The 24,721-nt window shown below is 42.1% G+C and overlaps 3 protein-coding genes across 6 annotated transcripts; 1 reads left to right on the plus strand and 2 right to left on the minus strand.

Moving 5' to 3' along the window:
• Positions 1–4,662: 4,662 nt before the first annotated feature.
• Positions 4,663–10,020, minus strand: haus3 (HAUS augmin-like complex, subunit 3). 4 transcript variants are annotated; one of them, XM_084545617.1, is made up of 6 exons: positions 9,961–10,020; positions 7,659–8,695; positions 7,326–7,535; positions 6,650–6,882; positions 6,201–6,486; positions 4,663–5,301 (listed from the first exon to the last, which is right to left on the minus strand). In XM_084545617.1, exons 2-6 carry the CDS (start codon positions 8,676–8,678, stop codon positions 5,074–5,076), a joined length of 1,977 nt encoding a protein of 658 aa, XP_084401743.1. In that variant the 5' UTR covers positions 8,679–8,695; positions 9,961–10,020; the 3' UTR covers positions 4,663–5,073. The 4 variants fall into 4 exon arrangements, with proteins under 4 accessions (XP_084401743.1, XP_084401744.1, XP_084401742.1 ...); XM_084545618.1 differs by lacking the exon at positions 9,961–10,020 and adding an exon at positions 8,958–8,993; XM_084545616.1 differs by lacking the exon at positions 9,961–10,020 and having other exon boundaries at positions 7,659–8,887.
• Positions 10,021–10,089: 69 nt separating this feature from the next.
• Positions 10,090–14,104, plus strand: ptgr1.1 (prostaglandin reductase 1, tandem duplicate 1). The gene is made up of 9 exons (XM_084545647.1): positions 10,090–10,231; positions 10,806–10,930; positions 11,010–11,055; positions 11,172–11,231; positions 11,866–12,033; positions 12,531–12,804; positions 12,905–13,010; positions 13,264–13,382; positions 13,478–14,104. The coding sequence occupies exons 2-9, from the start codon at positions 10,825–10,827 to the stop codon at positions 13,586–13,588; spliced, it is 990 nt and encodes a 329-aa protein (XP_084401773.1). The 5' UTR covers positions 10,090–10,231; positions 10,806–10,824; the 3' UTR covers positions 13,589–14,104.
• A 6,342-nt stretch (positions 14,105–20,446) lies between these two features.
• Positions 20,447–24,212, minus strand: LOC311485499 (thioredoxin-like). Its single transcript, XM_084540956.1, has 5 exons — positions 24,053–24,212; positions 22,306–22,410; positions 21,789–21,854; positions 21,372–21,437; positions 20,447–20,781 (listed from the first exon to the last, which is right to left on the minus strand). Exons 1-5 carry the CDS (start codon positions 24,074–24,076, stop codon positions 20,713–20,715), a joined length of 330 nt encoding a protein of 109 aa, XP_084397082.1. The 5' UTR covers positions 24,077–24,212; the 3' UTR covers positions 20,447–20,712.
• Between the last annotated feature and the right edge of the window lie 509 nt (positions 24,213–24,721).

Genomic DNA, 24,721 nt, shown 5'->3' on the forward strand with positions numbered 1-24,721 from the left:
AAATCACATGACATGCGAGAGTAAAATACACTGGATTTCAAAAATCTGACTAAAAAGTTCCTGCAAAAATTCATGCCACAAGCTGTAACAAAGCCAAAATGATCACCAAATCAAAAAAATGTACAAAAATACCTGAGGAGGGCATAAGGGTTAAAAGAAGGGGGGTATATAAAGACGTATCAGCATCAGTATCAAAGACAAGTAAACAACTCTCAGGAGCTGACAGGCAAGCTCAGCAAGTGCACTTTTTACCCAGTTAAGTTTTCAAAGGGGATTTGTGAAAGGACACAACTTTTTGTCCTCGTCTCATCAAGCATCAGATAAGCCCTAAAAGTTCAGCATGACTTACTTACTTTGTACTATTACTGAGTTTTGTTATGCAATAAAGTATTTAATATTTTGCACAATTGGTCCACAGAGACTTACTTGTTCATTGTCGTAGTGCTGCTGGTTGTCATAGAGACAAGGATCTCTGAACCCCAATCCTCTTGCTCCACAGGACTGGGACAATGTTGGCGTGGGACACTGTTCACCCTCTAAATCCTCTATAAAAGGAGAGGCAAGAACATTTTTTTTTATCAGACCATCACTTACAAACTATCAATGCACCCACTGTTGTAAACATGTGTGAGGAAGCATGTATGTGTGCTGTCTGAAACCTCAGCACAGTGTGACAGGATAAGGTCAGCCAGCACTATAAATCCTAAGTCTAACACGATCAAACAGACGTTTTGTGTCTGTTACAACACAGCTGGCAACTTGTCTGTGCGTGTGAGCATTCATAGATGCGTTTGTGTATGTGAGTTGACTCAGCATCGTCTCAGCCACACGATGACACGGCTGAAAAAACATGATGGCTGAGAGCAAATGGTGCTGGTGTTTAACACAACTTGAAATACTTTAGCAACCCCTACAGGTGGTTTTGACTAATTGACCACAACAATGGCTACAACTGCATACTCTCTGTGTAATTGTTAATATCAGTCATATGCACAAAGAAAATCTCCCGATACTCGCTGTTGGTAATACACCACTTCAAAGGGAAAAAGCTTAATAAAATAACAAAAATAATCTGAATATGTGGACTCTAAATACACGTCTTTTCAAGTCAAATCACATTATCGAGGCTAAGATGATTTGATGATGATGAATTTGTGAGCACTTACCTGCAGGCTTAGTAGTCTTTTCTTCAGTGTCTACAGGAGGCACTTCCAGCACCTTTCTCTCTGCTTCCCTCTCGCCTGCGTCTGTATGTGTCCCAGATAACTCGGGGACTTTATAATTTGTCTCACATTGTGTCTTTCTTGGTTGGATGTTAGAACAATGGGATTGTCCTCGCTCCATCTGAAGATCAGTGCTCGTATCAGTGCCTTCCTTTGTTTGGCTCTCAGTTTCAACATCCAATCTGACCTCCATCATGTCTCTTCTTTCCTCATTATCAGCACTGTTGTCACCCAGGTCTAAATTAAAGGCTTCACACTGAGACGACGGCCCTTCTGAGTGGTCCATTTCAACTGTCACACCCTGACCCACATCCTCAGGGTTTTCATCATGGCAGTGGCTCAGTTCTAAAGATACTGGGATGTCTTCTGGACTACTGGTAGGATGTCCCACTGCTATCACTTTATTCTCAGCACCAGGTGGAAGTTCAACTTCTTTAACTTCAGATCTTACATTATTCTCTTCTTCCTCCTCATGCTTTTCTCCTTTACTGCCACAGTAAATCGTTTTATTTGGGTTAGCAGATAAATTCAAATTACTCTCCAACACAGTGTCCTCAGAGGTTTCCAAAAAGCTCATTTGCTTCATTTCATTGCCTGACTCTTTCTCATTATGCAGAGTTGCATCGCCATATATTTTCTCTTTCCTGATCGTTTCATTTCCTCCATTTTGCATTTCAAACTTTAAGTTTGAAGCCTGTCTTGTACCTGCCCCAGTCATATGTTCTGAATCTACAACCAGCTCCGCTCTTTCCGGCTCGACTAGATTTCTCATCAGCCTGGGCGAATGTGCACCTCCTTTTTGTTTTGTTACAACAGCACTGAGGAATGGATTATTCCTTCTAGTTTTAACTGTTGTGGACTCTGACTGATGATATAGTGTACCTCCATCTTTTAATCCAACTATGGCCTCATCAGTGGGGCCAGACACAGGCTGCTTCAGTTGAAATAACTGACTGCCTGCAGCTGCAGAGTCTTCATGGGTATTTCTAGGGAGATTCCTGCACTTTTCGTTATCGGTCTCTTCACATACTTTAAAGCAGGATGTGACAGGGTGACATGTCACAGCAGGCTCCTCTTTATGAGATTTAGGCTGTTCTGTTGTAGTAAGCAACATTTCATCAGGACATTCCTGGTCTGGAGATACATAAAGGAGGAAAGATGGCCGAATTTCTTCAGTGGTGCTATGAGAGAGAAAAGAATATGAGCAACAACTTTTTAAAATTCCTGGTTTTCATCAAGCAGACCTTGGATATACAGTGGGTACAGAAAGTATTCAGACCCCCTTAAGTTTTTCACCAATTTTTCCAGTGGCATGCAATCACAAGCAGCTATTTGCTAAAATCATTTAAGTTGATTTTGGTCCTCATCAATGTACACACAGAATCGTAAATGCATTTATTAAAGAACAAAAATTGAAATATCACATGGTCACAAGTTTTCAGACCCTTTGCTTTTTCTGTCAATAAAGGGTACTGTGGTACACTGATGGGGAAAAAAATCAACTTAAATGATTTTAGCAAATAGCCGCAATATAACAAAGAGTGAAGATTTTAAGGGAGTCTAAATACTTTCTGTACACACTGTATGTCTAACTTCTGACTCCCAGATGGTACTGTTTAATAGCTGGGAAGATTTCAGAAGTGATTACATAGACTCTAATATATAGTTTATATAGATTCCTTTGCCTCTTACTTTCTCCAGGTTGAAGCTCGAGGTTCAGAAACTCTCTCTGGTGTTTGGAGGGAGAGGGTGTATCTGTCACTGTGGAAGAACGATGCTGCTGTCTCAGGAACCTCATGCTGAGAGAATGGCAGAGACTGGCTGGACTGGAAAGCAGGGGGTTCAGAGTACTTTCTGTGGGAATAAGTCTGTGAGCAGTGATAATAGGCTTCAGTGTGAGACGTCTGTCTTTGGAAGGAGGAATCCCAGCAGGAGGAGGAACCAGAGGGGGCCTGGGATGACAGAGAGCTGCCTGCTGTCTGTGCGTACAGAGAGGAGGCTGAGGTCTCAGAGCGCTGCCGCTCGTTGAAGTAGTTGTGGTGAGAGTTGGAAAAGGAGGACACCTGGGGGCAGGGCCACAACCTGAAGCACAATATTGAAAGATGTTTTTAATTTTTTTTGTACACTGGAACTAACAATAAAAATACACTGTTAAATCAGTTTTTTCTGCTTGTGATTACTGTATGCACCAATCAGTCACAACATTAAAACCATCAACCAGTGTAGAGAATAACATTGATGATCTCATTATGATGTAATATTCTTCTGGCAAACCTGGAACCTTGTATTTATGTGGATGATACTTTGATACACACCGACAATCTGAACCAAGAACCAAGAACACCCCCATAGAAATGGCAAGGGGGTGTGACTTTCAGCCTGGTACAAAGACTTTCAGCCTGGTACAAAGACTTTCAGCCTGGTACAAATTCCAAGAAAAGCAACACACTTTGTCATCCACGTGAAGTTTAAGAAAAACAGATAAATCACACCATGCTACCTTCATCTCGTAATCTGCGGTCCTGTTCGCGTGACTTGCCTGTTTACCGTTTTTCCTTCCTTGGACCACTTTTGATAGGTATCAACCCCTGCAGACCAGGTACAACTCACAAGAGCTGCAGTTTTGGACCCAGTAACCTAGCCATTAAAATCTGGCTCTCGTCAAAGTCACTCAAATTTTCCCAGTTTTTCGTCCATTTTCCTGCTTTTTACATCAGCTTTCAAAACAAAATGTTCAGTTACTGTCTACTATCTCACTGACAGATGCCATGACAAGGTGATCCGTGTTAGTCACTTGAGAAATACGTATAACCTAAATCGTGTTATGGATAACTGTGACTGCTTAGGTCAAAACGCTTCTGCACCAGTCTGATCAGGTAAATGATACCCTGCTGAGAGCAGCACACTGTAACTTGTTGTTTTCATACCTGTGCACAGTGTGTTGTTAATCTGACTTACCGATCTGCCTCTCCCCTTTCTTCGTGACTCCAGCTGCTCTGATGCCATGACTCCTTCTGGCTGCTATTATACCTTTCCACTACACATCAAAAGAAAAGAGGACTAAACAAACAAAGCACTGAATAACTTCAATGCATGTCTAACGGAGCAGAAAAATTTCTTCATCACATGAACAATTTGAAAAGGCGTGTGTACTTTTATCTATGCTTCTACCCTGACTGACTTTGCCTGTGAGTAATGGAGTGGTTAATGTTGCGTCTGGCTCCATGGAGACTCTGAGCACGAAGAACAGCCAGAATCCTCTGTCCCGCCTTGGACAGGGGTCCTGTGTATAAGCTGTTGCTTGAGTGCTCCATCTCATCCCTAACACCTGAGCACCCGTTAACCCTCTCTGTCTGACTGTGGTGATTCTTCAGTGACCTGAGGCCTGACAACATGACAAAGGGAAAGTGGGTTTAGTGACACACAAAATAAACATACCTATAGACAATAATGTATGGGTGCACAGCAATTTTCCCATAAATCCTGCAAACTTTCCAGAAATACACATTAAAATAAAACTTAATAAAAAAAAAAACACATAGTTACAGCATTTTACTTTATTTATGACTTAAAGAAATTTTAGAACATCATGAGATAGAACAAGACACTGTAGGCAACAATATGTTCATATTAATATTTTCATGAAATAAACTAATAAATCCCAATCATCATACGAACATCACAGCTCCTTTTTCAACAGATTGTTTGTAATCTCCCACACAGATCAGGTGAAGGTAGTAGACCTTCAGCACAGTGTATGTGCTCATCAAAAAGAGTTCTTATTAAAAAAAAATGAAAATGAAAGTTGAGGCTGAGCTGGCTGTAGACTCCTCATGTATTCTGGCAGCTTTTACTGCTGCCCTTTCTTTGCAGCTTTCTTGCCCTCCAGATCCTCCACTACTTTCTGCAGTAGCCGGGCATCCAAATGGAAGTAAATGTACAATTCCCGCTCATGCCTGAGGAGGGCATTGCGCTCCAGCTGAGAACGCTTGGCTTTAACTTCACCCAGGATTTCTTGCATGACTTGCTGCAAACTCTGCAACTGAGACTCTGCTTCCACAAGTTTTACTGTCAACTCCTGCACAGACAGAACAAGAATGGATGAGGAACAGACAAAAAATAAATAGATATTTACATTTAAATGTGTGGTAAGTGTGGTTCTCAAACAACTGCTTTAATCACTAAATATATCAAACATTTCCAATAGTATACTTTAAATCACATTCTAGACACGAAGTATCAAAGCAAAACGAACTCTACAAGTGAATGTTAATTACTTCTGTTAATTTTCTTGCATTAAAATCTACTTTAATCAAAATCCACATAGCCAAACTGGTCTAATTTTTATTATGTGCCGTTCCTGGGTAACTACAAAGCAGGTGTATAGTTATAATCTACGTGCTATGGTGGTGGGATGACGTACAAAATCAAATGTAAATTTCAATTAGCTGCAGCTACAAAAAAGCAGTCGAGCAAACTGAGAAAAGTTCAGATAACTGTTTAGTTGTTAAATTGACTGCTGTCATTAAAAGAAACACATGAACACCATGATTGCTTTAAGTGCCTTATTGACCCTGTCCCCAACCCCTCCCCCTCAAAGGCCTAAATATTTTATGGCGAGACATACTGGCTGATATGAGCACAGTAAAATTTAATCTCAAAATTATTGAGCCGTTGAATGAGCACATATGAACATTAATCAAGCAGACGTTATCAGCAGACAAACATTCTTATCATCAGTAGTGAAAGCTGCATCTCCATGCATTACACAGCACTTTTGTACCCAACAGGTGCCTCTATCAAGTAGTTGAAATTGTAATATGTGACCAGGGTGGAAAAGAAAGGCATACTGTGCTACCAGCTTCCCTCACCAACAGTGACAAGTAATTTTAAAATCAACTGACTCACATTAAGGGCTAAACGTGCTGTTTGGTTGACCAAGACGACTGTATGCAAAATGAAAAGAAACAAACCCACCTGTGCATTGGGACAAAGCAGCTCCTGGTCATTAATGGCCGCTGGACGTACCTGTGGGCCCAAGACCAGCTGCTGAAGCTCTGTGTACATGGCTCTGTGCAGCGCCTCACAGTCACCATAAAGACGAGCTGCTGTGTAGTACTGCTCACGGCAGGCACCAGCTAGAGCGTCTCGGGTTAACTGGAGGCTGCTTGCCAGATCACGAGCAGCCGTGTCCAAAGCTTCATATGTCTGAAAAGGCTCTGATCGACTGTGGTCTGAATCGTGGCGAAGGATCTGCAGGAGTCTGAGGAAAGAAAGGATTACATTGCATATGCACAAAGATTAAAAACATAAACAATTTTCTCGATTTTTTTTATATTTAGGAAAAAAATATTATTATAAAGCTTCTTAAAACTTTAAGTTCTGAAACACATAGTTTGTAATAGTTAGGGTTGAAAGCTCCCTACCTACTGAACGCTGAATCCCTGCAGCTAATGATTGGGTTGGGCCTTGGATTGATGGCCAGGTCAGGGTGTGCCAGGGACTCAATCCTTAGGGATGATGCTTCACCTTCCTTCACCAGTCTGCTGTTAACTTCTCCCAGCTGCTTCTGACATATCCTCCATCTCCTCAACTCCATTTCCTGAGCCATAAGGATCAAGTCAAAGGACGCCTTCTGGCGGAGCAAGTAATCCCGTACCTATATGGATAAATTAACATTTAATTTCTGTTAGACAATTCTGGAATGAATTGATGTGTGAAGAAGAATATCCTTTATAGGACAATAAAGACTCTATCTATCTATCTATCTATCTATCTATCTATCTATCTAGACTGTTTTAGCTGAACAGTTTCCAGTGGCATGCAATCACAAGGCATTGATGGCTAAATTCCTACAATGTTGTGCATACTGATTTTGAAAATCAGTACCAAAACCGGGATTTCAGTTTGTGATAAATTCCTGCCATTTGAAGAGAAGCAACCATAATGAATCTTGTTACACATTGTCCTTTAGTGCTGTTTAACATTTGATCCCGACCTTGCTTGTACACAAATATTTCCTATTACAATCTTTTAATGTAGTAAATATATATTTGTCAAAGAAAAAATCTCATGGTGAAAGGGGCAGTGTTGGCAACTAACCTGGTCCTGCCTGGAGGTGTAGTAGTCCTGCCTGGCCAGTTGTAGATCCAGGTCCCCTCTCACTACCGGCACATTAAGCAACCTGGCTGACTCCCTAAGGGCGGCAGGTACTGGTCCATGAAGCAGAGCTTCTAGCTCCGCTTCCACAGCCTGAAGCTCTTTTCTGGACACAACTTCACGCACATTCAGTGAGGAGGAAGTGGAAATGCTCTGGTAGAGTGAAGAGAAAGATATATGAGTGCTTCAGAGTGTAAGACAGAAAAATAATAACCCAGAATTATGATGTCGTTCACAAGAGAAAGAAATGCACCAGATACTGCATGTCCACTTTACCTTGATATGAGAAGACTTTTCTGAGAGCCAGTCCAGTCCAGACCTGACACTCTTCTCCTCTGCCATGGCCTGCATCAGTTGATGCTGAGCCACAATATGACACCACTGAAGTCTGGCCATCTCTATCCTCCTATTCTCCACTACCTGTTTCTCCCTCTCTGTCCCATCACGCTCACTCTCACCCTCATCTCCATCATCACAAGAACTGAGGTCGAGGACCTGGAAGCGCTCAGAGCATGAAGTCTCAACAATGTCTGAAATGCCCTGGAAAAAATGTTTTGTGAAGGCCGCAAGTGTTTTAGTGTTGCACTCCTCCTGATGCATGTAGGGATCCAAGGACATTTGAGAAAGGAGGACAGGTGGCTTTTGGGAGAGGTTTGACTGACCCACAGGTTCTCCCTTCCCTTTTTGCTGGGCTTCCGGCAGATTTGGGAGATATGAAGAAAGTTTGCTCACCTCATCTGTTAGGTTTTGTAACACTGAGTTTGTGTTAGCATTCTCAGCGCCAATAGAAGCACCTGTCTCCTTTAGCTTACATGCAGTGTTCTCCAACTCTGCAGTAAATCGCAGGTCCACATCTGCACGGGAGGTGGCCATAATTTGCAATTTGTTATAGCGCCACTGCTTCAGCTTTTTCTCTCTAAGCAATGCCTGGAGTTCTGCCTCCAAGTCTTCTATGGGCGCATCTTCCTCTGCTGCAAAAATGGACGAGATGGAGGAACGGGAAGGCCCTAAGATGTTCGCACTACTCCCATCAGAAGGTCCAACAGTTTTTAGGACCTCACACAAGGCCGCTTCATCCAGAATTGGTTTACCAGACTTCTGCAGCGCCTGAAAAGCACGCGCCTCCTCCACGGTGAGAACATTGCTCTGGTTGAGGGTCCGACAGACAAAGTGCAAGAAGTGGAGGTTCTCCGGGGCACAGTCAAAGAGCCAGTCGAACTCTGAAGCCTTCAGTGATGATGCACCAGGATAACCTAGACGGCCCAGGGCCTCCACAAACTGCCCACCGTCTAACATGTCTAACCTGTGTCCCCCTGGCACAGTGTCAAACATGCAGTAGCACAACGTAAGTTAAGGATAATTAGACGGAAGTCAAATCGAGTAAGAAAAATTATGGCAACACATAATTATGACTTATTTGGAGGTATATAAATCTCTGTCCATGTCAGTCCCTTTCTCAATCAGCTGTTAAAAAATGCTCGAATACACACTACTAAAAGTCTGGATCCACTTCCTGACACACAGTTCACTAAATTGATAGGTTTAAATGAATGTCACCATATTACATTTAGATACATATGTAAACCTTCTTCGTACAACACTGACACAGCGGCACACCCCTGCCTATATAAGACAGTATACAAACATAATATAAAATATTTAAGACATTTAATAAAAGCTGCAAGCCACTATATTCATACAAATGACTGTAAAAGACTCCCAAAAGTAACACACATACACTTTCCAGTTTATTAGGTACAGCTGTGAACTCTAATGCATACTAATATAACAGGCCTGCACAAAATCCCCCTTCATGACTGTTCATGAATGCTAATTTGATGTTGACAGGTGTTAATTCAACTGTATGTCAAAATAAGAAAAACATATTTAGGTGAATCACAATACAGTTCTGAAAAACCACAGCCTCCAAAATGAAAACATAGCTGAATTTAGCTTATTTTTAAACAAATGCTGAATGCCACCACCTTCATGAAGCCAAGATTTAACGCAGGACTGTTATATTAAAATGCATTTATTTTCAATACTGTACCTAATGAACTGGCAAACAAGTGTCAGTGCGGCAAAACTGAATAAGGAAAATCTCACAACATTTTGTATGTAATATACCGATATTTCGGATAGAGTGATGCGTTAAGACAATAGTTTATCTGGCGTTAAATAGTGAATTCAGTTTAGTCAGATAACTTCATAACACTGTATCAAACGACCACTAACGCTAAGAGTCAGAGTAACGCTACATATTACATTATATTATATTTACTCTTATCTGGTACTTGAATCATGTCACATTCATCTATATATTCAGCACTGGCTTTAAAAGTACTAGAAGCCGTTATAACGTTGTGGAGTTTAGCATTCAAACTAAATTAGCTGGCAAGCTAAAGTAAACGCTTGTTGCTTACTAGCTAAAGGTAGCAGTTGCTGCTAGTTAAAGGCTAGAAAGTATAACTAGCCTAGTAAGTACTGCGGCTGTTGTCAGTAACACCACTACTCTGTTTCGTGCGTTGCCAGACCAAAACAGTGGAATACGTGAACAAACTGTGACCCCAATACTTACAATTTTATTCAAGAAGTCCGATATGTTAGCATTATCTCACTAGCGGTTATCTGCTCGCGCCAAACATCCAAACTGAAAGCACGTCGGCACGCAGGGCTCTACGCCGTACGTGAGAGGTGGCGCTTCACCCTCGTCCAATCAGATCAGCCGTAGACGCTTATTCCCCGCCTTCTCTCCTCCCATGCTTTTTACTTAATCGATGCTGCGTTCCCTTTTTTCGCATCGAGGAGTTCAAAACTTTTACCGTTTCTTCGTTGAAGACATTCAACCGGTAAGTCTTGGCGACAAAATGGATAGACCCGTTCTTTGACATAATATCACGATCTCAACTGTATTAAGCAGCATAAGAAGATCAGCAGCAGAGTTCAGTTGTCATTTTTTCCTTCTTCTTGTTATGACGAACCATATTGTTTATATTTGTATACAAACTCAGTTACAGAGCGTTGCGTTTCATTATTTTTAGAAGAAAGTATAGAGAAAGAAATTTAATTCACATGATTGTACATTTAAAACTTACTGTACTTGCCCCTTCCTGGTTTTGAAGTTTTTTTTAATAATGTGTATAGGCATGTTTGTGTGAGAAACTTGCATTCCTGTTTTTAGAGACACCGTAGAGGATACTGTAGCCTGAAGGCAAATAATTAACTATAAGTATTTGCATGATCGCGCAAAAGTAAAAGTTTGATTTAACTGAATCCGCCAGTAAGATATATAGTTCAAGCGGAGTTGTCTTCAGGTTTCCTTAAAGTTTCTGTCAGTCTTTTCTTCTCAGTTTCATTATCAAAGCAGAATCTAGTGTTTCGGATGTTGCCACAGAACTGCGCTTGACGTTTCTGTATTCACAGCTGACCCAGAGAAATAATCATGGTCCAAGCCAAATCCTGGATCCTGGCCAAGCACTTTGAAGGCTTCCCAAAGGACAGCGACTTCAAGCTCAAGGTGGAGGAGCTCCCTGACCCCAAAGATGGAGGTAGGGTGACTTTCGCTCAGTGCACACAGTTTGCCTTGAGCACTTCAAATGCACTTAAATTTTGTCGTTTTTTTCACAGAGGTGCTTTTGGAAGCGGTGTTTCTCAGCGTGGACCCGTACATGAGGTGCGTAGGAAGCAGGATCGCTCATGCAGAGTGATTATTATTGTTTTACAACATGTCATAGATTTATTTATTGTGCCGAAAACATATCACATGTGCTGCGCTGTTTGTGTCATCAGGTCATTCAGCAAGAGTCACATGAAACCAGGCGATGTGATGATTGGAACTCAAGTGGCCAAGTAAGGACCATAAACCTAGAAAGTGAGGTCTCTTATCTGATATTGAGAAATGGGCATGTCTAATCTTTACCAAAACAAGAGTTTATAGCTGCTCTTAACTGCCAAAGCCTTTGATTCACAGTGACTCAGCGTCAACATTTTACAACAGGAGGTTACTTGGCGTGGATTGCCCAAACATAAATCTGTGTCAGACGGATTGGCTGATAAACATGGGGGAAAAAAAAATTAGTCAGAAAAGACGCTTCCCAAAGTCCCTCAAGCTAATTCCAAATAATTGCGTATTTGTTTTCTTGGCTTTGTACAAAACAGCAGCATGTAAAATCCATCCAGCTCATGGTTTGACATGCTGTTGTATGGGATACCAAAGATCTTCCAGGATGTTTAGTATCCCATAGATTTTGCAATTTCATGGTCAGAATTTCCTCATCGAGGGATCCTGAAGCTGTTAATACATAAAACAATTTACTTTATCCAAATCTGAAAACAGTCTTTTACATCCGATATTCCATACACAAGTTATATAAGACAAGTAGATGTGCCTCAAGAGTGATAATCTTTCAGCTACTTTAGCATCCTTCAGTTTAAACACTTGATTGACGGATGATTTTATTATTTTTTTTTACTTTTTCCATAGAGTGATCCAGAGTAAAAACCCAGCGTTTCCCGTGGGGAGCCACGTCGTGAGTGATTGTGGCTGGAGGACCCACGTGGTCAGCAATGGGAAGGGCCTCGAGCCTGTCATGGCTGACTGGCCTAAAGACATTCCACTGTCTCTGGCGCTGGGTACTGTTGGCATGCCGGGGTAAGGCAGGTGTCTCGCCCGAGTGGAAGACAATAGTGGGAGTGGACAGTTCACTTCCGATACTGTGCTATGACGGGTTACACAGTTTCTTCATGTCAAATGATTGGTTTTCGACTGCTTTAGGAGGAACAGGAAGTCAGCTACAAGCGCTAAAAAACAGCGTGAAGCACTGCTTCATGTGTGAACTATTGAGCACAAAAGAACCTCCCCTGAGTAAATGTTAGATTTGATTGTTAATCAAACACTTAACATTTAAGGCAGGTTAAACACAGTAAGGAGTGTTTTTTTTAAAAAAGAAACTTGGCAGAATCTGTCCTCTTTTGAGAAAATAAACATGTAAGGCTTGAGATGTTTTACCCTGCTGGTAAATTTGGGTAGATTTCCAAGCACTGATAAGCTAGTTATGGATACTGTTACAAAGAGCTTACATCGAGGTCAAATGCTCTGGTGGCACTGGAGGTAAAACCGTGGATTTAACATTTTCTCCCTCTCTGCAGACTCACTGCTATATATGGGGTAGAGGAAATCTTGGGGCTGCAGAAGGGTGAGACCCTGGTGGTGAACGCTGCTGCCGGAGCAGTGGGCTCCTTGGTCGGACAGATTGCCAAGATCAAGGGCTGCAAGGTGGTGGGATCGGCAGGCACTGATGTCAAAGTAGCTTACCTCAAAGAGCTGGGATTTGATGAGTACTTCAACTACAAAACTGTTAGTTCCCTGGGGGAGGCTCTGAAGAAGGCTTCTCCAGAGGGATATGACTGCTTCTTTGAGAATGTAAGCAGTGCTGTTGTATTTCTGAACGTGTTCTCTTTTCCGAAACTCTTATCTACTTCTTTTTCCTTATGTTTAAGTGACCGTTCTGGCTCAATTTTAGGTGGGGGGACCTACTTCACATGTGGTCTTGGAACAGATGAAGGAGTTTGGAAGAGTAGCTTTGTGTGGAAGTATCTCCATTTATAATGACACTACACCCCAACAAGGTGAGAATGTCCCTGATTTCTCTTTCCATATCAGCGGTGCTGCTAATTCTATCATTTTTATTTGATGTCTGTCTGTATAAACACACAATCAAATGCAGTCGGAATGGTTTGGTTCACATGTTTACAACTTCTCGTGTCATTAATGTTTTACATCACTAGAGGGCAGCACTGTGCCGCTCAAGTTTTTAAAAGAGCTGTGAATAAGTATTATAACATTTATTTCACTTTGTTTCTCTCTCTCTCTCTCTCTCAGGGCCATGCAGTGAGCTGACTATTATCATAAAGCAGCTTAAGCTGGAGGGCTTCCTTGTGCGCAGGTGGGCGCACAAGCACCCTGAAAGTCTAAAGAGGCTGATGACGTGGGTAAAAGAGGTTAGAGACCTTTTTTTTTCCAATTAGTAGGATATCCCATGTTTCCGCATCAGTGCAATTTATAATTTATTTTTTATTTTATTTTATTCATTCAGGGTAAACTGAAGTATCGGGAGCACGTCACAAAAGGCTTTGAAAACATGCCAGCTGCTTTTATGGGGCTCCTGAAGGGCGATAACATCGGCAAGGCGATCGTCGCGATCTGACGTGAAACGGGGGGTTCACACAGTCAGTAATGAGATCATGCATGAAGTGCTGATCAACAGGCATGAAACTAATCAAATGGCTTCGCATCAACACATCAATGTTTACCTTTTTTTAATGTTTACGCTAATCAGACAAGTCATATTCAAGAAATGTGATTCATGACTTCTGGCATTCACTCATAACTGTCTGTTAAAGGGAAAAATCTGTCCACAAATTTTGACATTGTAAGAGTTTGTAGAATTAATTTTGTTTAGTGGATTGTAATTCATTGTAAAGCTCATTGAAGTAATGACAAAATCACATTTAAACACTTCTGTGGGAAATGTTATTAATAAAGGAGGAAGTAAAAGATTTCTCTTCACGACACAAGATGTTTATTTTGTTAATGCTATTTTGTTATTTTGTTAATGCTGGTTAACAGCATTTTGTTAATGCTGTTAACCTGTAACAATTATCCATGTGCTTTGTATCAACTAGAAGCTTTGTATGATTAATAAAGTTGATTTTGGTTAATATTTCTGCTGCAATGATGTCTTTCACTACCACTGCTTTTAAGAAACAAGGAGACGAGGACTGCAAAAGACTGAGTCCGCGGGCTCCTTTCAGTCCTGAAAAGAGGGCTGTCGAGATAATGGGGCAAGCACTGATGACCATCTGTTGTCAACTGCAGCCTTTTGTTTGATCCAGAAATAGACTAATTTTATACAGCCATTTGAATTTTGTTGTGTTGGTCACGAGAGCCAGCTCCATGGTTACACAGGCGGCTGTCAGTCCGGCCAGGATGCAGACGCACCAGGCATGCTATGGTTTCTGTAGCAAGGATGCGGTTCTTACCTGTAATGACACTCTGGGGACAATGTAATTGTGGAGCTTTAACAATTATTGCATGTCCACTAAATAACTGAAAGGCACATAAGGCCGTTTAAAAAGTGGTTTACAGTAAAACAACAAATTAAACACAAAGAACATAATTAGGCAAACAACATTAAAAATGTTTAAGCCATAAAAGAACATTATAAAACTCCAAGGAAGACTAAAGCCAGCTAAAACGTCATAAAATATAAATAAAGGTCCTTCCAAAGTCCAGGAGCAAATACAAAGACTCACTGAACATGAATGAACTTGAAATCAATTATGAAGTCAGCAAGTGTAAAGAAACCAGAAGATGCAGTGTTTTTGTTGGATCAGCCGAAACTGTAGCCAAGGTGTGTCAGCTGTAAATCTGCCACATGCTTCCTGCGTGAATCGACTCCATCTGTGTGTTGTTTAAACTTATTTATTCCATTTCACTGACAAATTTTTCTCATGTCCACCTCCTCCACCTCTCCAGGTGTGATGAAGGATACAAACTGGCCACACAGACCTCCTCTCTGTCCTGCCAGAGTGATGGCACCTGGTCCAAACACAGCATCCGGTGCCGCCCCACCCCCTGCCCGCTACCCCACAATTCCTCCATTCCCCATTTGGTAATCACAGGGAAGGAGCTCACTCCTGTCGGGGGCACCATCGCCCTCTCATGCCCTCCTGGCTTCTACCTGCAGGGGTCAGCAGTAGCAGAGTGTCAGGTAGGAAACGTTGGTTAATGATTTATCTCTTAGCTTCTTAATCTTAACTTGACTATCTAATGATTAACCATGATGTAAAAATCACCATGACTTGTGAAACGTTTGCACATCTCTTTCCTTTTTGCCACTATCAATCTTGGCAAGAATGCAACACTTCCCTGTTCTGTGTTTTGTGCTGTGTCATAAGGTGGGTGGAAGCTGGGCTCCTACTCCTGCCTGCCTGGCTTTGACATGGAGGTACTGCTCACTGGGACAAATGCTCTTTTGTGGAAGACATGGCTTAATGGATGAGCTGAAATTACGAAGAAAAACAAAGTGACAGAAAAGCACAGCTGTTTCAGGAAACAAAACCAAACTCCTTGCCTTTAAAAAATAATGTCAGCCACTCATCTCTGATAATCTCTGGTTTCCTGCTCTGTGCTTTTAAACAACAGACTGTACTAATGGCTCGCAGTCAGCTACAGAAAGTCACATGACTTCTCCTCAGCAATCAGTAGGAGGTGCTTTGTCCCAGAGCCAACAGAAAGAGCTGATTCACTCTGTTCCTGATACATTGATATGCTAGCTCGCTCGCTTTGCATGCCCGCAACAATGAGGCCTTTATAATGTGCTGAGGACTCACAAGCTACAGACTCTAACAGCACTTCCTAAATAAACAACAACACTGCTGCAGTCTGCAGTGAAATCTGTGAAGTGGTTTTTACATGGATCATGTTTCCTGCTGTGGTACTCATCAATAAGTGGTGTGTACACGCTGATGTGTTTAGATCATCAAATGCTCTCGTAGCTTTATATTCTCCTGTTGTTGTTTTTTATCACAGGGAAACTCTATCCAGACCTGTCAGAGAGACAGAACATGGAGCGGCACTCAGCCAGTGTGTGTTGGTAGGTTTGTGTACAGATGGAGCAGACTAAGATACCACTGTCAAATATTTAATCTTAAACTCTTTGTAAATAAAACTAGGAATGCCAATCAGCAGTTTCTTTCTCTGATGACAGTCACAAAGGAGCATGTATTGAATGACTAAATACACAGGACAACATTAACACTCTCTTATCCAAGGACTTATGGGGATGTACTAACTTGTGTTACGCAACCTGGAACGTGCTGCATAATACCACCACACCTTTAACGTCTATTCACGTTTGTCTATAGACTCCTCAGGACACTCCTGTGGGCCTCCTCCCTTAGTAAAAGATGCAGAGATCCAGACAACAGGAGATACTTACCTGCACAATATCAGCTATGTGTGTAATGCTGGGCTGCAGCTTGTCGGCCCCACGACTCTCGTCTGTCAGGCTGATGGCACGTGGAGCCTGCCAGCACCTACATGTGAAGGTATGGATGGGAAGCACTGAAAAAACATTCACCATCGTTTTTTTTTCTTTTTGCATCGTGAATTTCATGCTTATGTGTGTTTTGGGGGGCAGCACCTGGAGCTCCACGTTCCCCACCTGCCAACGTGAGAAACTGTTGCCTCAATCGCACACACACACAGATACACACACCGAAACATGGAGGCGGCTCTAGGGTCTGTTCAGGCCCTTGGCAAACATTTCCTGCAGCTTAGTCATAATCTTTCAACCTCCAAGCAAAGCTAACAAGTCACGCACACTAGAACTGGTCATGGACCACAGAGCTGGACACATTGCTCTGCTAGCTAAGCTAACTAATGTTAACTACCGGTATCTTCTTCTCATTTTGAATTGGGCACTGCTGTCATACAGTATTTACCTACTTAATAATGTGCAGGGTTGTGCGTGGGCCCCTTTGGAGGTCTCATGCGGTCACTGAAAGTGTAGCACATTTCAGTGACATGCTACTGTTTGTCAGCCACCAGGGCGCCGCCTGCTGATCCAGGACCCCAACCCATAGACTGTATATAAATATGGACAAAGCGCCCCCACTTCCTTGCATTGGCCATCTCGCTACTTTGCCGCCTGAGTCTATGCAGTTCAGTCGATAGCGATAGCCACGATATCGATGACCCGACCTCACTTCTGCTAGACTCACTTGCATTTTCATTTAATTAATACTGCGCTCTCTTCTACTTCAACCAGTTACAACAAAATGTTGGATTATACACTGTACTTATTTTTTTTGTTTATTTTTACCAACTCTCAGGGCCCTACAGGACCACTTCATGGCCAGTTGGCATGGGAACTTGTAGTGAATATTATATCACATCCTGTATTTATAGCATCAAATAAAGCTAAAACAAAAATGGACACTTGAAGATACATCAATATTATATTAACTACCTAAAACGACAAAAAACATAGTTGGAAAAAAATATATATATTTATATATATATATATATAGGTACAAGTCCCATCCACTAACATGGAGGAGGCGGAGCTTATGACCTATACTGCAGCCAGACACCAGGGGGAGCTCTACTTGCTGTGGCTCCATTTTTGAGGAGCTGTTCCGCAATACCAAACAGTTGTCTGCCTTGCCTGTTGACAACCTGAACCACTGGAGACACATATTTACTCATCTGTCTTCCTGTTGTGTTGCTCTTTCTTCATACCTTACCAACTCTGTGGCAAACGTTCGCGACACATCGACAAACACCCTTCCAAAACGTCCTTTCAACATTGCTGATTTTCTTAATCTGTTTCACAACACAAATGGTGACAAGAGGTCAGTTAGTCTGACGGTAATGTATCAGTCATATATTACCAGATAGCTGCGGTCTGAGATAACTGCAATAGTCAGAGTGTTTGAGACATACACCAGGAAAGCTTTCTTAGCTTAAAAACTATTACGGGTGGGATATGTTCCAGAAATTATTTGCATGAAACATGTAAAGATGCAAACTAGAGCTGTAGTGTTGTCATTGGCCAGTTAACAGATTTACTGTGTGACGGCATGAATGAATTATATAATTATTCTTTCAATTTCCAAAATGAAACAGAAAACCAGTTCTGACTTCAGTTTCTTAAATGAAAAGTTTTGCATTATGACCACTGGGAGGAGAAGTAAATAACATTGACCGTCTCCTCCTGTCACGGTTAATGGTAAAGTTTGTTTATTTGTTAATGTACGACCTCTGTACAGTACGTATGACCTGTGTCACAATCAAATGTGTGTGGTCATTGCATAAACGTTTGTTTCATTCCAACATAGCTCTGAAAGAATCAATGAGAACCTCCTTAATCAGTCTGAGATCCAGGTCACATGGTTGTAGAGGAAATCATTTAACTGTGATTAGGATGTCAGTCCACTCTGTCCCTGTCTGCATCAATGTGAAAATGAAACACACTCCTCTGCATGCTCCCCTTGTACCAAATCACTCCCTACACTTGCATGGTCGTTGGTCTAAACCTCCCTCTCTGTTGTATGCGTGCGGCTGCATCAAAGACCGTGTCAGCGTCCCGTGTGCTGGACTAATTACAGGCCCCTCTGCAGCTTCTATGACAACCTTTGTCAGGCTATCCTTTGATTCTTCTTAGGCGCGTTTGTCCTGAATGCGCCGCACAATGGCGCCCACGTCACTATGGCTCCTTGTTTGTGTTTGCATGGGTTTTATTCTCCTGTATGCATGCTAATTATACCTGAACCACCTTTGCGTGGAAATCATACAGATGTCGCTCTGCAGCGCAGTTATATAGCTGTACTTTGTACATACATAAAATGGGGCAGAGTAATGTGACAACAAAGAAATACCTGATACTGACACACCTAACACAAGGCTCAGTCGAAGGGAAACGCCTTTGACAGCATCAATAAATTATCACTGTGGTTGTATTACACTGTGTCCCTCTCATAGATGGACACCAGTTTAGAAAGAGGGCTTTAAAGAGGTGTAGCGAGTAGCTCACAGGTCATTGCTACAAGTTTAAAGGGACTCCGAAGCTTTCAGTCCAGTGCAGCATGTTGTTTTACGTAGCTAGGTCCATGCTAGTCTTCCTTCATTAGCTGCTGAGTCTGTCGGTAAACGCAATAACGCTCGTACACTTTCACCGGTCACCTGTTTTCTCTTTGCTCTTTGTTAGTTTGTACCAAATTCTGCCTTTGTCACTTTCTGAAACAAAGGCATCAGCTTGCAGGTTTTGACAGACAATGGTACACAAAGAGGGTGGCGGATAATCGGGGAAAGGTCGTTTTCAGCTGCTTCAACGGAACACTGTTTCTGCACTTTCTGCCTCCTGTTAACTTAAAGCACAAGTTAAAGGTACAATGATCTAAGACTCTGATGATCTGGACTGTACGTGAAGTTGGACGAACCCTCCACGACGTCACCCACTGGTTATCAGAAGCGGTGGGTGGCACCGGCCGTTGCCATCTGGGTGTTTCCACGTCGCCCCTCCTAACTCCCATCTGGTTCAACAATGGTCAGCGAGGTGGAACGTGAGTGGAGCTGGGGTGGGCGGTTGACGTCGAGCAGACAACTAGCAGCTTGTGAGGGCACCCACCTGTCATTTAAAGCCACAACGTCCTTATTTACGCACAACTTTAAGACTTACTTTAGTTAAAACCATTGAGTTAGAGGCTTAAATAGAGTTTTGACTATTTAACAGAAAAAAACAACTAATGTCAAGACACATTTTAAGGTGAGGAGAAAAAAAAGGTCAGTATTGTTCTTTACATTTGTAGAGAAAACTACACGGATCTTAACTTAAAATATAAGCCTTCTCAACAAAGACAGAGGAGAGATGACCTTAAATGACTTCGCTTCCACTCGTCTCCCTCGTTGCACGGCACCCTACCAGTGTGGGTGTCCCACTGGGCGGATGGGCATGCGCCGTCACAGCGGTGACTTCAAGTCTGAGTCACTGAAGGTCTCTCATGGTCAGGCTGCTGTGTAAGGGAGCACAGCTAAGTTTCCAGGCTGCACACTTCTCTCCAATCTCTGTACACAAACACTTTCCCTTGTGGATGAAGAAAGCCTACTCCAGACTGAAACCCAATCTGAACACGCACGGTTTACGAGAAGACTTAATGCTTCATATGAGTCAGATGCCAAGAGCATCCAGTAAGCGCCAGCTGAGTGTTTGGAAGAACCTCCTCCTCTAATCTAGCCAAGTATTAACCCACTGACTGCCTGCATTATCAACCATTCACTCTCCTCTCTCTGCAAAGGCAAAGAACCATATTATCAATTAAAGCTGTATATTTTTTTTTCCATAGAGACTGAACACCATTAAGACATATGCTGTGTGTGATGGTCCGATGTACATGTATAAACTATTCTCATATTTTTATTCAAATCCCATTAAATTCTCTCTTTCCATCAGTGAGGGTTCTGTCGTGTTTAATCTGAATATGAATGAACAGACACAACATGGAAGGAATTCCTCTTTTATTATTATGTCCACCTGGATGAACACACAGCATAGAAGAAAAGAAGTTGCGGAGTTCTCCATTCTTATAAAACAGAATTTAAAACACTGAGATCAGGACTACGTCAACGTTACGTGATGAGTGGATTGAAGTGCTGCAGAACACCTGATGGTTACTGAACATGAACTGAAATGGGTGTGAACAGATGTTAACAGCTTGTGTGGTGGTTTTTTTATACAATAGGAGGTTGAGGATTGGTCAGTGGAACTCAGGAGTCTCTCAGGCTCGCCACCAGTTCATTCAGTTGTTTCTCATTAGCGCCAGAGAACTCCTTCACCTGAAAGACGACATTCATGTAAGAAAACAGCTGTGGAGTATTTCTGATGACTGGTTTCATTTTAAATGAGATTAGGTCAACATTTGAAGAGAAGACAGCGTTGCTAGTGTACGGTGACCCAGATGGTTCCAAAACCTCATCCTCTCTGAACGTCAATCAAATCATTATCAGTTAATTATGATGACTACAACAACATAACAGAAGTGGATATTGGCTTCTCACAGGGTGATGATATTGCTGTCTGTTGACGTGTCCACTGTATAAACTTAATGTCAATAATTCTCTCTGTGAGAGGAGGTGTATGTTCAAGAGACTTGATCATTAAACATCACCCCCACAAACTGTTAAATTCTTCTAATGTAGCGTTAAATGGCAGTGTTCAGGGTCAACTAGAAAAGGAAGGGGATCATTTAGGTCTCACAACTGTGTCTTGCATGTTTCAGTAGAAAAGCTCAGAGACTTTTAACCTCCAGAGAGAAGCATTGAGCTGCTGAAGACTCAAGACACTCCCTTCAAAAAAAGGGTCGAGGCCAAAAGCAGAGCTATGCTACGTGTAAGAATGCAGCAAAGTGTGGTGTATTTCTTCTTACCTTCTGTCCATTCTTGTAAAACTGGAATGTGGGCATGCACTGGATGTTACATTCAGAGCTGATTTCCTGGACAAGCAAAGACAACAGTAGTCAAACAGATGAACTGATTCATCAACACTGCCACACATTCTGTTAGGACAAAGTATTCACTTGTGATTAAGACCATATGGTCACAATGTTATGGCTGACCAGTGTATTTCATTGCCAAGTGTCAGATTTAGACAGTGGGACAATTATAAAGTTGCACCGACACAGAAAAACTTGTCACATGAGCAAATTGTGGTTCACCAAGGTCTGAAGAAATGGATTCCACGAATAGTTCACATTCCTCTGAGTATTACCAGCATGACAGTCATCATCATCATGTCAGAGTAAAACTACAAAATCTACAACACATATGCATTAAGAGTCTCTTACCGGGGCCTCATCTACGTCCACCTTCAGGAAAATCACGTTCTTGTTCTCTGGCAACTCTGACAGTTTCTGCAAGACAGTTGATCATCGAGCATAAACACAAAAGACGTAGAGGACATGACATCTACTGCATCAATACAAGAGGAAAAGTCTACTAATCTAATCTAAATCATTGGTTCTACTCTCATTTTCCAGTGAAGCAGGGATTCACCAATCAAGATTAGAACAGCAAGACAAAAGGTTGTCTTGGCAACAAAGCTCCCTCTCCAAACAGACGACGACGCATTTGAGCACCTTAGGAAAGGGCTTCCTCAAAACAATAGAAAGAAATATTTGTTTCTGCTTCTAACGTTTGCTTAAAAACAGACTGGAAAGACTGGAAAGTGAGCGTCTTCTAAACTGTTCCACTTGAGAAATGATCTGTTTTTTATGCCCATCAGTGAGTCCAAGTATTCCCCCCCAATTACAGTAAATACAAGCATTCTCCATCACTTTATCAGATTATTTATCACCCACTTACTACAAATTTAGGGCCAATCTGTTGGCAGGGGCCGCACCAAGTGGCAGTGAAGTCCACCACCACCAGCTTGCCCCCAGCTTCCTTCAGGATTTGGTGGAATTCATCCTAAGAGAAACAAAAAACAACAACAAACATGTTTCTGATTAACTGCGACACAAACAACTAACCAGAACTAAGCTGACGATCTGTTGGTCTTCTGACCACCAACCAGAGAGCTCCCTTGGTCAAGTCAGATCCAGACTTCCTGTGTTGCTGATGCAAGATATATGGGGGTCGGTTTCAGAAAAACCCTGAAAACCCACACGCCGTGCAAGAACTGAAACTCAGAACTGTGGTTATTCAAAAGCTTGAATAACCTCCACGTTATCTCTAGACTCCATTATTACAGGTCTTCAGTCTCTTTCTATGGGAATCCTCCCATGACTGTTTGCCATAACCATCAACCGCAACCTAGGAAATCAGGGCTTGACAAAGGGCAGGAGGCTGGTGATCAGCAGACCAATCAGATCAGAAGGCCAACGAAGCATCAATGAATGAGGCAGACATTTAAAATGCATATAAAAAAAACACTGCTGACATACAGCGCGTTTCGTTACTTGTGTCTTTTTGCCTCCTGATCGTTGCCCGCAGTCATTCGTTGGTCAGCTGACGCCGCAGACTTAAGGCTAACATTTCCTTCATTAAACCTGAACCCTTACACTTTCAGTTTGTTAAAATGACACAACAGTATGGCATCAGACCACTCAAGGACTTAAAGGCAGTCGAAGAACCAAAGTTGATGAAGCACACAGCACTAACAGCCCCCAGACAGTTTAACAGATGTGCTAATGAGAGAGAGAACACATTCTAACATAACAGTCCTGCACAAAATCTTTGCATCATGAAGGTTATGATCTTCAGCATTTGTTCAGAACAGCACAGAGTTGTTGATTCAACTGTGTTTGTGTCAAGCATCACGAACTAAACTCCTTCAAAGTAACCATACAGTTCAGCCTTTCGCCATAAACTGAACACTGTAAGCTTCATGGAGCCAATATACAGATACAGTGCAGGACTGTTATATCAGAATGCAATCATTACTAGTGTACCTAATGATATGGAAAGTGAAAGTACTTCCAGCTATCACAGTGCTACATTAAAGTGGTTAGTGATTACTGTATTGCTCGCCGTAGTAATCTAACATTACTATCCCCACCCACGTTTCCCGAAACATCCAGTGGGAAAGCATGGCCTGCTCCGGACTAGCTTACACCACGCAGCAGCCTGTTCGCTACAAGTTCATACAGATGCTAACCCACACGCTTTCTATCACGAGCAACGCTAAGCTAACGGGGCCACAGCCGTGTAACATTGTTTAAATCCATCTTAAGTGGGAGCAGCTATCATTTCCGCTGTCGTTAAGTAACGTGCCCGCCCGACTACAAGATGACAAAGTCCAACAGCCTTAAACACGCCACCGGTCGTTAGCCTATCCCTTAGTCATATCTGGATCAAACAACGTCGCGCCGGGCAGACGCTTCCTCCGTGTGCAGGCCATGCGCAACAATTTACTGAACAGCTTAAACAGAAAACTAGAAAAACACTAGAAAACGCTCTCAGACAACATGGAGAACGGGCGAGGGGGGGGGGAAACAGGCGCGCGGTTGTCCCGGCGGACGCGAGACACGTTGGACACGTTTAAGCTAAAAGCATCAGTCTGACAAAAGCTAACGATACGGGCCGCTCCATGAACAAAAGTACTCCTTACCAGCTTCTCTACATGGCGAACCATTTTTGCCGTCAGGTGAACCTGTGTGTGGTGATGCGCTGCGTCTCAAAGTTTGGGAAATAGCCTACGTCAAGAGGCAGAGCAGCGGTTTTATCACTGCTGCGTCAAGCGGCACCACCGTAGTCGCAAAACGCAGCGGAAGTTACTGTACTTTCAGTTTAAGAAAATTAAAGTTTTGTTCTCAGGTGAGACAAGGAAATCAGACGCACAACGCCAAAGTCCTGCTCTTACAAAAAGATACATTATCTCTATATTTTCATATATAGATTTTTTTCATTCTGTACCACGCATATAAACGCTTTCTCCTGTGCACACTTTTATTGTGAAAGAAAAAGCGGATGTATAATTTTAATGATGGAAACTTTTTTTAAACAATCAACCATTCGTGGTGTCGAGTGAATATGAAAGTGTACCTTTACTTCTACATAATTATTCATCATTATCTTGTATAATTTAAGTTGTCTAACAGTAACTGCAATGAGAGGCGTTAATCGGGCTTTCAAGTCACAATGACTTGACAAATTCTCGGTTTACCGTAAATAACTAAATCAGCGCAGCCTCATTTTACTCCAATTTCGACTTCCGGTGGTAACCAGTGTTCTATATTGGTCTAACCATAAACTGTATTCTTCACTTGGTTACATAGAC

Source organism: Chelon labrosus, assembly GCF_963514085.1.
Source record: "Chelon labrosus genome assembly, chromosome: 1".
In the NCBI taxonomy this organism is placed as follows: Eukaryota; Metazoa; Chordata; class Actinopteri; order Mugiliformes; family Mugilidae; genus Chelon; species Chelon labrosus.